At 44.3% G+C, this 12656-nt stretch overlaps 1 protein-coding gene across 1 annotated transcript in view; it reads left to right on the top strand.

Moving 5' to 3' along the window:
* tmc5 (transmembrane channel like 5) overlaps positions 1-12656 on the top strand; it is a 256340-nt gene that overhangs the window by 88512 nt on the left and 155172 nt on the right. The window contains exon 4 of the mRNA XM_078240932.1: positions 5246-5380. Within this exon, the coding sequence (XP_078097058.1) occupies positions 5246-5380 (135 nt within the window). The remainder of the gene's footprint in view (positions 1-5245; positions 5381-12656) is intronic.

Below are 12656 nucleotides of genomic sequence, written 5' to 3' on the forward strand. Positions count from 1 at the left end.
TAGTTACATGGGTAAGATGGGTATAGAGGGATATGGTCCAAACGCGGGCAATTGGGATTAGCTTATAGGTTTTTTTAAAAAAGGACGGCATGGACAAATTGGGCCGAAGGGCCTGTTTCCATGTTGTAAACCTCTATGACTCTGTGACTCTAGGATGATGGTCATCTTCTTGAAGCAGATAGGGACCTCAGATTGTTGTAAAGAGAAGTTGAAGAAGTCTGCAAATACCCCTGCCAGCTGATCCACACAGGATCTGAGTGCTCGTCCAGGTACCCCATCCGGGCCAGTCGCTTTCCATGGGTTGACCTTCAAGAAAGCTGCATTTGCAAGGGTGACCTCAGGTACAGGTTCATCTGAGGCTTCTGGGGTGGAGGGCACGCTCTCGCTGACCTCTTGCTTAAAACAGGCATAGAATGCATTGAACTCATTGGTGGGGGGTGCATTGGAGCCTGCAATTTTACATGCCTTCATCTTGTGGCCTGTCAGTCTTGTAGACTTTGCCATAATCAGCAGGGGTCCATGCGGCTAGCCTGGGACTCTAGCTTGGTCCAGTGCTGTCCTTTGGCATCTTTAATGGATCTCCTTAGATCGTATCTGGCTTTCTTGTATAGGTCAGGGTCACCTGATTTGAACGCCTCAGACCTGAACTACAGCAAGCTGTGGCTATCCCTGCTCATCCATGATTTCCTGGCTTGGGCTGACAAGCGGCAAATAACATTCACACCACACAGTGCCAGGCAATGACCATCTCCAACCTTAGAGAATCTAACTACTTCCCCTCAGGTGGCACGGTGGCACAGTGGTTAGCACTGCTGCTTCACAGCTCCAGGGTCCCGGGTTCGATTCCCGGCTCGAGTCACTGTCTGTGTGGAGTTTGCACATTCTCCTCGTGTCTGTGTGGGTTTCCTCCGGGTGCTCCGGTTTCCTCCCACAGTCCAAAGATGTGCGGGTTAGGTTGATTGGCCAGGTTAAAAAAAAAAATTGCCCCTTAGAGTCCTGGGATGCGTAGGTTAGAGGGATTAGCGGGTAAAATATGTGGGGGTAGGGCCTGGGTGGGATTGTGGTCGGTGCAGACTCGATGGGCCGAATGGCCTCCTTCTGCACTGTAGGGTTTCTATGATTTCTATGACATTCAGTGACAAGACCATTGCTGAACTCCCCACTGTCAATATCCTGGGTGTTACCATTAACCAGAAACTGAACTGAGCTAGCCATATAAATACAATGGCTACAAGGGCAGGTCACAGACTAGGAATCCTGCAGCAAGTAACTCACTTCTTGACTCTCCAAAGCCTGTCCACCATCTACAAAGCACAGAGTATGATGGAATATTCTCCACTTCTCTTTTTAGACAGGAACTGGGGAATGTGGATTGAGAGCAACTATTTGAGGGCAAATCACGGTCTGACATAGAAACATAGAAAAACTACAGCATAATACAGGCCCTTCAGCCCACAAAGTTGTGCCAAACATGTCCCTACCTTAGCGATTAAAGCATGTGGGCGGTTTTCAAAGGCCAGTTGATTGAAGTGCAGGACAGACATGTTCCCGCAAAAATGAAAGATAGAAATGGCAGGATTCGGGAACCATGGATGACAAGAGAAATTGTAGGCTTAGTCTAAAGGAAAAAGGAAGCATATGATAGGTCTAGGCATCTAAAGACTGACAAAGTCCTTGAGGAGTACAGTGAAAGTAGGAAGGAACTTAAATGTGGAATTTGGAGGGCTGAAAGGAGCCATGAAATGTCTTCAGCAAACAGGATCAAGGAGAATCCCAAGGCTTTTTATGCCTATATTTGGAGCAAGAGGGTAGCGAAAGAAAGAGTAGGCCCACTCAAGGACAATGGAGGGAAATTATGCGTAGAGCCACAAGAAATGGGTGAAATCCTTAATGAGTACTTTGTATCGGTATTCACTAAGGAGGACATAACAGATGTTGAGGTCAGGGATAGGTGTGCAAACACTCTAGAGAATGTCAATATATTGAAGGAGGAAGTGTTGAATTTTCAAAAATTACATTAAGGTAGACAAGTCCCCAGGGCCGGATGGGATTTATCGCAGGTTACTGCGGGAGGCAAGGGACGAAATAGTTGGGGTCTTAACGGATATTTTCACATTCTCTTTGACCCAAGGCAAGGTTCCAGAGGACCGGAGAATAGCCAATGTTGCTCCCTTGTTTGAGAAAGGAAGCAGGGATAATCGAGGAAATTATAGGCCGGTGAGCCTGATGTCAGTGGTGGGAAGCTTTTGGAGAAGATACTGAGGGACAGGATATATGCACATTTGGAGGAAAATGAACTAGTTAGTGTCAGGCAGCATGGTTTTGTACGGGGAAGGTCATGTCTCACCAACTTGATTGAGTTTTTTGAAGAGGTGACAAAGATCATTGATGAGGGAAGGGCTGTGGATGCAGTTTATATGGACTTTAGTAAGACATTTGACAAAGTCCCACATGGCAGACTGGTACAAAAACTAAAATCACATGGGCTCACCACCACCTTCTCAAGGGCAGGTAGTGATGAGCTGGCCGAGCCAGTGATGCCCATGTCCTGTAAATGAATTTTTAAAATGTTAAATCAAGCTCCGGTTTCCTCCCACAGTCTGAGGAGGCCCAATCGCCTCACCCCTGGGACAAGGCTGCAGGTATTTTCCAGCACAATTTTAAAGTGATTCACAACCCAGAAAATTGGTATTAAAGTCATTCCAATTTATGTAAACTAATTTATCCCATTGAAACTTGGGCCACGATTCTCCCAAAAGTGCTGAATTGGTGGGAGAACTGTTCTAAATCCCGGCTGTTTTGTCATTTCAGCTTCTCACCTGAATCTCCGCACTCAGTGCAATGCAGACATCCCAGTCATGAATATCATTAAAAACCGTGCGGGCTTGTGGGGGTAGGGGGGTTGGGGGGGTTGGGGGGGGGGGGCGGTGCTATTCACGCTGCAGTCTGACAGTTCTGGAACTCTGCACATGCGCACTGACCCCGATCCGTCAGACTCCCCGTTTGTTGGCCAACTCGATCACTGGCCAGCCTGGGACCCCCGTAGTGCTGCCCCTCCAACCACCCCCCTCCGCCCACCCTCCCCCCCCAACGGCCCAATCGCGGCCCCCACAGCAATTCCCAGGCCAGCCCTGACCCCCTCCACTGTCCTGAAGCGCCCGGATGCCCAGGCCCCTTACCCCAGCAGACACCCCTCCTGCTGACCCCCCCCCCTCCCCAGGCTCAGATCCCCCCAGGACGCATGCCTCCCCCATCCACCCCCAATCATTGCCCTCCCACCATCCCAGACTGATCCTGTCTGCAGAGTAGCAGTGGGACCCCCCACCCCCACTGATTGCCCCTCGGCCCCACCCCCTTGGCACTGCCCGATATCCGTGGCCAGTGCCAAGGTGCTCCCTGGGCATGGGCACATTGCACCTTGGGCAGTACTGGGGGCACAGGCTGGCATTGCCAGGGTGCCCATGCCCAGGGGGCACCGCCCCCCTGCCACCCGACTCCCTGGGGGCTAGTTCCCCGAACGTGGGGAGCCAGTCTGAACCCTGCCAAGATGAAGTATTCCTGGTGGGGTGGGAGATTCGATCGGGACCTAAAAGGTCCCGATAATTAACTGCTAAACATATTTAAAATACATGCAGAAAAGATTTAAATCACTTACTTGCCTTCCCGCCGGTTTCCAGCGTGGTCTGACTGGCGACCGTTCACCGGCTCTGGGAGATGCGCATGCGTTCCTGGTACAAGGCCGGCAATGCCCATCTCCCACCGCGACCTGTCAGAAAAGTTGCGGGTCGCGATGGGAGAATCGCGGCCATAATTTCCACTTTTTATTCCCCCTAATTGTAATATTTGCAGTGATTTAGTTTGGACGGTGAAGAGTCTGTGTGATTTTTATTTGACTAGGATTGCTCTGCTCTGATGAAATGCCACCAGCAGTGACTCCACATTTTCTAAGCAAATAATAAAGCTAAAATAAAATGAAACAACTCGAGCTAACCTGAACGAAAGCATTTCCTGTTTTGGTTAAAAGTTACAAAAGATTACGGCAGTTACTGTAACTATAAATAATACTTATTCTCCTCAAGATGAAATTCTAAAGTGAAGGGGGTACATAATGATACATGGGACACTAAAACGATTATCATTTGCAGGAGTATTGGAAAGGATGGAATGAATCTTTATTGAGCTGCTGGAAGTTTTTACGCATTCCTTCATGGGAGGTCCCTGGCTAGGCCAACATTTCTTGCCTTTGAGAAGGTGGTGAAGAGGTGCCACCTTGAACCGCTGCAGTCCATGTGGTGAAGGGAAACAACTGAATCAAAGCTGTAGGATTATTAACAAGTAATGCCACAAACAAAGGGTGGAAATATGACAAAGGAGAAACTTTTAGAAACTCTTAATCTTAATTATCAAGGTTTGCAAAGCAGACAATGCTTGTTGGTGTCACCAGCATCCCCTTTGAAAACAGTAAGAAATTTCTGTGCGGTGATAGCACATAGCCTAATAGATCCACAGCACGGTGGCACAGTGGTTAGCGCTGCTGCCTCACAGCGCCAGGGACCAGGGTTCGATTCCTGGCTTGGGTCATTGTCTGCGTGGAGTTTGCACATTTTCCCCGGTTTCCTCCGGATGCTCCGTTTCCTCCCACAGTCTGAAAGTGTTGGTTACGTGCATTGGCCATGCTAAATTCTCCCTCAGTGTACCCGAAAAGGCGCTGGAGTGTGGCGACTAGAGGATTTTCACAGTAACTTCATTGCAGTGTTAATGTAAGCAACTTGTGATACTAATAAATAAACTTAAAAAAAGGTAAGTGTTTCCCTGTGTTCAGACTGTAAAGTCATGATGTGGAGATGCCGGCGTTGGACTGGGGTAAACAGAGTAAGAAGTTGAACAACACCAGGTTAAAGTCCAGGTTAAAGTGGACTTTAACCTGGTGTTGTTAAACTTCTTACTGTGTTCAGACTGTAAAGACAGATGCCTTATTGCGGCAGAATGTTAGACTATTTTCTTGTAGATCTATGAGTTTGCTATCAGATTAAGAGGATTTTAGAATTGTAAACTACAAATAGCAGATCCTGGATCTTAGTTCCCAGGAATGCAAACTAAATGACTGGCAGTGTCACAGCATTGCTAGATATTTTTGTCCTTGTAATCCACTTTATACATCTGCAAACCGTCTAATCACTTCAATAGTTACATCACACTATATGAAATATATATTTACAGTTGTTATGTTGTTGTTAATGGACAGATAATGCTGGATTCGAGCCCTTGCCAGATGATTCTTACAGCTCTGCCTCATCGGTAAAAGATGGCTATGATGACCGAGATGCTTCACCCTTTCCAGTCATTCACCAAGCTGCAGAAACATCGAGCAATGGTCAAGGTAGAAACAATTGATGTAAATTATGAATATTTGTATAGACTGGATACCAATCTATGATAAAATTACCCACAATAAAGGGCAAACTCTTCTGAAGCAGCTGAAGCTGGTTGGCTCCACCCTGAGGAACTCCTGTAGCAATGTCCCTTTGGTGAAGGGGTTGAGAACCAGACAAAATGGATATAGCAGAGGGATCTAGGTGTATGTGTATCTAGGTGTATGTGTGCATAGATCCCTGAAAGTTGGGAATCAAGTAGATAAGGTTGTTAAGAAGGCATATGGTGTCTTGGCGTTTATTGGTAGGGGGATTGAATTTAGGAGTCGTAGCGTTATGTTGCAACTGTACACAACTCTGGTGCGGCCGCACTTGGAGTACTGTGTGCAGTTCTGGTCCCCACATTACAGGAAGGATGTGGAGGCTTTGGAGAGGGTGCAGAGGAGGTTTACCAGGATGTTGCCTGGTATGGAGGGGAGATCCTATGAGGAGAGGCTGAGGGATTTGGGATTGTTTTCGCTGGAAAGGCGGCGGCTAAGAGGGGATCTTATTGAAACATATAAGATGATTAGAGGTTTAGATAGGGTGGATAGTGATAGCCTTTTTCCTCTGATGGAGAAATCCAGCACGAGGGGGCATGGCTTTAAATTGAGGGGGGGTAGTTATAGAACCGATGTCAGGGGTAGGTTCTTTACCCAGAGGGTGGTGAGGGATTGGAATGCCCTGCCAGCATCAGTAGTAAATGCGCCTAGTTTGGGGGCGTTTAAGAGATCCGCAGATAGGTTCATGGACGAAAAGAAATTGGTTTAGGTTGGAGGGTCACAGTTTTTTTTTAACTGGTCGGTGCAACATCGTGGGCCGAAGGGCCTGTTCTGCGCTGTAATGTTCTATGTTCTATCTAAAGAGACTGTCAATAAAACCAAAAACAGCATTAAAATAATTACACAGCAAGTGGTTAGGATCTGGAATGCAGAGTGTGGTGGAGGCAGGTTCAATCAGTTTTCAGCAGGGGACTGGATACATACTTGAATATAAAATAATTGCAGAGTTATAGAGAAAGGGTAGGAGAATGGAACCAGGTGAATTTCTCTCACAGGTGGAACTGACTTGACAGACCGAATGGCCTCCTTCTGTGCTGGAACCATTCTATTGTTCTAACTGTGAGGAACAGCATCTCAATTTCTGGAATCAACATTGAGTTCAACAATTTCAACTTACAATCCTGCGCCCTTTGCTGGGATGCAGCTATGGATAGTGCAGCTATTCCCATGTACATCTCTTTTATTTCTTTATGTGTTCCGGTACTATCTCTTTTCCGCTCACATGGACATAATCTTTTACAATTTAATCTCTTCTGGCTTTCATCCTATCATGAACCCTCCCTATTGTTCTCTCCATCCCCCGTCCATCCCTTTCCCTGCCTCTGTTCATGCCTAAAACATATCACATCTCCAGTCCTTTCCCGTTTTCATTGGGCGGGATCTTGAGCCCACTCTTACGTCCGCGGGATTGCTGGCGTGGGCTCAAAGTAGAACAAAACTCGGAAGCGGTGGGTTTCGCAGACAAGATCATGACTTCATATTTTCACCGCTCTGCTTCCAGATGGATGTTTGAGGACAGCAGGATTTATTATATTCTCAGTGGGGAAGAATAATTAAAGTCGTCCATTGGCCTGGGAAGTGAAAAAAATAAATTAAAAGCACTTTAGCTGCTGAAACATTCACCAGAGCAATAGATTTGGATGTGTAGGTACCAAATACATGGAAGGAAATTCTAGACAAGGGGTAATCCAAGAACAGTTTGCCCATCAAATGCTTTGTAGATACCATTCCCTGATTTGTCAACTAAAAAAGAGGCTGAGACTGGACCTTGTTCACATAACGAAATGTTGGAAATAAGTGAGATTCCCAAAATAATATGCGTGGATGCAAGTCATCAAATGTCAGACTGTTTATACAAAGAGAGGAACTTGCTCTCAGTAAATATTGAGGGATGCCTTGTGTTATATTGAGAATATGGAAGATCAACATTTTCTTTGATTCCTTTGTAATTATTTATCTATGGTAAAGATGGACAAACAGGTTAAATCAGGGATTATGGGACCTAGGAATGATTGCTGTGTTATAGTGTGAGACATACAAGGTGAAAGAATAAATGATTTTGTTTCTTTTCAATTAGTTTGAAAGATTGTTCTTGTGGTTTCAATTTAAAGAAGATAGTTTTTCAAAGTCTCATTAGTTACAGTGTTAAAGTTTATTAATGTCAATTACATTAAGGGAAATAGATGATGGATATTTGAACAGGTATAAATGGGGGATGGCTGGGACACTGGGAGTATGTGAGGGGTGTTGACACTGAGAAAAGTCAATAAACTCTCTCAGCAAGGAAATTCTGTCTTAATTTTGACTTCACCAACCGGCATGGATCCAGTTAACAGTAAACAGCATGATACCGCATGCATGGTAAACATTTTACATACATACAAATTAGAAATGGGAAAAGGCCATCTGGCCCCTGGAGCCTGCTCCATCATTCAATAGGATCATGGTTAATCTGAATGCAGCCTTAACCCCACATTTCCGCCTATCGCCAATGACCTTTCACCCCCTTGCTTACCAAGATTCTATCTTGCTCTGCCTTAAAAATATTCAGATATTCTGCTTCCACTGTTTTTTGGGGAAGAGATCCAAAGATTCGTGACCCTCTGAAAGAAAAAAAAATCTTTCAACTCTGTTTTAAAAGGGATGACCCCTTACTTTAACAGTGACCCCTAGTTCTAGATTCTCCCACAAGAGGAAACTGCCTCTCCTGATGTAGAGATGCCAGCATTGGAGTGGGGTGGGCACAGTAAGAAGTCTCACAACACCAGGTTAAAGTCCACAGGTTTATTTGGTAGCACGAGCTTTCAGAGCGCTGCTCCTTCATCATATCCACCCTGACAATACCCCTCAGCGTCTTAAAAGTTTCAATCAAGTTGCCTCTTTTTCTTCTAAACTCCAGCAGGTACAACCCTAACTTGTCCAAACTTTCCTCATAAGACAACCCTCACATTCCTGATATCAGTCCAGTAAATGTTCTCTGAACTGATTCCAATAAATTTACATCCTTCCTTACGTAAGGAGACCATGATAGTGTGCGGGCTGCTTCCCCTCAGAAATGTGTGTGTGTGTGCGTGTGTGTGCGTGCGTGTGTGTGTGTGTGTGTGTGCGTGTGTGTGCGTGCGTGTGTGTGCGTGCGTGTGTGTGTGTGCGTGTGTGTGTGCATGTGTGCGTGCGTGTGTGTGTGTGTGTGCATGCGCATGTGTATCAAGGACACCATTTTGGAACCCACATTCACTTATAGGGTGGAACTGTGTGAAAACGCGAGGATCTCACTTGTGAGGCAAGCGGTATCAACTGCACTTCCGGGAGTATCAAGACCATTTTCCTGAGAGTCAGTAAAGTGACCTTTCCCACTGAAAGCATGATTACCAACAATGAGGACAAAACGGTGAGTTAAATCCAGACTGGACAGTGAAGAAAGTTATCTCCAATTGCAATAGGATCTTGATCAATTGGGCCAGTGGGCTGACGAATGGCAGATGGAGTTTAATTTCGACAAATGGAATGTCTTGTTGAAGTTGTACAAGACATTGGTAAGGCCACACTTGGAATACTGTGAGCAATTCTGGTCACCCTATTATAGAAAGGATAATATTAAACTAGAAAGAGTGCAGAAAAGATTTACTAGGATGCTACCAGGACTTGATGGATTGAGTTATAAGGAGAGGCTGGATAGACTGGGACCTTTTTCTCTGGAGCATAGGAGGTTGAGGGGTGATCTTATAGAGGTCTATAAAATAATGAGGGGCACAGATCAGCGAGATAGTCAATATCTTTTCGCAAAGGTAGGGGAGTCTAAAACCAGAGGGCATAGGTTTAAGGTGAGAAGGGAGAGATACAAAAGTGTCCAGAGGGGCAGTTTTTTCACAGAGGGTGGTGAGTGTCTGGAACAAGCTTCCAGAGGTAGTAGTAGAGGCAGGTACAATTTTGTCTTTTAAAAAGCATTTAGATAGTTACATGGGTATAGAGGGATATGGGCCAAATGCGGGCAATTGGGATTAGCTTAGGTTTTTTTTTTAAAAAGGGCAGTATGGACAAGTTGGGCCGAAGGGCCTGTTTCCATGCTGTAAACCTCTATGACTCTATGACTCTATGTCAAAGAAGCATGTTTTGATTTTGATTTGATTTATTATTGTCACATGTATTAACATACAGTGAAAAGTATTGTTTCTTGTGCGCTATATAGACAAAGCATACCGTTCATAGAGAAGGAAATGAGAGAGTGCAGAATGTAGTGTCTTATTGGCACTGAACCAATTTAGTGACAGCTTTCACATTCTGCCGAAAAATATCCCCCGGTTTTTTATCTGGGACATCAGGATGCTGCATTAATCATCCAAAAACCCATTTGAAAGGAGTTGGAATGTGCACAACACAGATGTTCTGAAGCCATTCCGTGCTGGAATGTTTTCATAGTTTGAAACTTTATTACTTCATTGAATCTCAATAATATTCCATCATGACACCATTCTAGAACTCAGCATGCTTTGTAATGTGTACTTTTAAAATTATTCATTAACAGATCTGGCATGACTCAGATTGCAAGGAGTCTTGAGGAAATAAATAAAATAACGACATTAGTAAACAGCTAAATAGTTTTATAATGGTTCTTAAAAGCCAATCAGACAGATCAAGCCATCAAAATGTTGGATGGTTCTTTTAACTTTTGCTGATCACGACAGATCATTTTAGCACTATTCTAGTTTTGCAAATTAGCGCTGAAGGTATGAATTCCAATTCGAGGACAGCTGTCTAAAATCAACTTGGGTGAGGGTAATTCAATGGAGGAATCTGCTGAGAGAACTGGATTCCTGTGGAAAGCTAAGGGATAAAACTGAAAATGCAAGTTAAAGAGGGAGTGAGTATGACCAGCCAAAATGAAGGCACAAAATCAATGGAAGTAATAAATATTCAGGGAAATGAGCCTGACAACAACACGGAGAGTCACTCAGTGTCAGTAGAAGTCCCAATTGAGGAAGATGCTTCCCGAGAAGAAACATTGACCCTTTGCCAGCGTTTGAAAGAAATCTATCAGCTTGCTGTTGCTGTGATCTTGTTCTTCTACCGCTACTTCAAGGAATCGTACCCCGAGTACAAGTATGTTGAAGAACTCGAGGAACTGAAAAAAGAAAGTCACGTCCCACCAAGAAAACCCCTCCCAGTTAGTATACAAGATTTACCTGAACCAAAAGAACATAAAATAGTGATAAATATTGACGAGGTTACTTTAGCAACTCTGAACAAGATTAATGATGCACGATGGAAAGGTAATGACAGCTTTCTAGGCGATAGCTTTCTAACAGGTTATTTTTCTAACATATTCCAGCAATATATTTTTGTTAGCTTATAAATTTGAACCTTCCATGGCAAAATAATTGAGGTGTACCTTATCAGGAAGACAGGCCTAAAGACACAGGTGGTGTTTAGCAGGCCCCATTGTGAACAGAAGACAACTACTACATTAACATGTATATTGTGATTCGCAGGCTTTATTGTGGCCATTTAAATACTTCATTTAGGGAGCGCTTGGAGTGCCATTCCCAATGGGAACCCTAAATAGAAATAAAACCAAACGGCTGAAAAAGCCCAGGAGGTCTGACAGCATCTGTGAAGAGAGAAACAGAGTTAGCATTTTGAGGCCCAAATGGAAACGTGCTCCTTGTAGTGTTACCCTCTCTCAGAGCTGCGCCTTCCTCCAGCTCTCCAATCCTTTCATTATATTTGCACCTTATTCAATTTTTAAAGAATGATTGTACTGTGTAGGGAACAAGCAGACCTTCAATATTTGTTCATGCTCAACTTTCTGCCTCCCAGCCTCCTTTGCACCCCCAGCGTATCAGAATAGCAGAGGTATTGATTTAATTCCATCTTTATTTTGCAATCCCAAATTCTTGCTGTGTTGCCCTCAATCCGTTAGTGTTACGATCCATTTGATGTTATAATGGGCTTGGAAGATCCCAGAATGGAACCCTCACTCAAAACACCGTAATATTTACTTTTTTTTAAGAAAGCATAGAGGAACAGAGTCACAGACCACAAATTCAATTTAGCAACAAAAAAATCTATTAAATATAAAAAGTTGGATTACAATACAATGCTCCTTTACCCTCCCCTTAGTGTCACACATTGTACACATTTTAAGGTTAATACTGATTACAAAGTATATCTTAAACTATGGTGTCACAGTGGTTTGCACTGCTGCCTCACAGAGCCAGTGACCCAGGTTCATTTCCGGCCTCAGGTGACTGTGTTTGTACGCTTTCCCTGTGTCTGCATGCGTTTCCTCCGGGTGCTCCGGTTTCCTCCCACAGTTCAAAAGATGTGCGGGTTAGGTTGATTGGCCATCCTAAATTGGCCCTTAGTGTCGGATACATGGAGATAGGGTCTGGGTGAGATCGTTGTCAGTTCAGGCTCGATGGGTCGAATGGCCTCCTTCTGCACTGTATGGATTGTATGATTCTAAGATATGCAGTTTGGCTATGTCAAAACACACACTCCAATCTGAATCCATGAGTGTGTGTGGGTTTCTCCTCAGAAACCCCTCGTATGATTCTTATCATATAGTCACCTTGTCTCACTAAATTCCAGCTTCCAAGTGAGCAATTTCAAATTCTGTTTTCAAAAAGACACACTTTCAACTCTCTCAACCAATGCTTTCTCTCAACTGTTCCAATCAAAGTTTTGCTTTCAGGTTTTGTACTGTATTAAGATGGCAACAAACATTTGATTTACCTCTGAAGTCTGCATTCCCACTTTAAATCTGGTTTCTGCAACTGTCTCTTTCACTCAACACTTTATCTGCTTTCTTCTTGAATTCTCCTGAACAATATCTTGGTCTCTGTTCTCTTAACTTCAGTCTTCCAAAGACATTCTTTCTGTCCCAATTCCCTGGTTATCTGGACTGTATCTGGTTCATTGGGAAGTCTGTCTGTATGCAGTTTCTTTGCCTGTCCACCTCCTCCCAGCAGGGTTGAGAGATGTTCGCTCCCTGGTCCTATCTTTAACTGCAAATATATTTAGCTATAATGAAACACAAAAAGCTTTGGACTTTAGTTTGCGGACAACACAAAGGTTGGTGGATTTGCGGATAGCGATGAGGACCATCAGAGGATACAGCAGGATATAAATCAATTGGAGACTTGGGCAGAGAGATGGCAGATGGAGTTTAATCCGGACAAATGTG

This window comes from Mustelus asterias, chromosome 23 (assembly GCF_964213995.1).
Source record: "Mustelus asterias chromosome 23, sMusAst1.hap1.1, whole genome shotgun sequence".
NCBI classification, from domain to species: domain Eukaryota; kingdom Metazoa; phylum Chordata; class Chondrichthyes; order Carcharhiniformes; family Triakidae; genus Mustelus; species Mustelus asterias.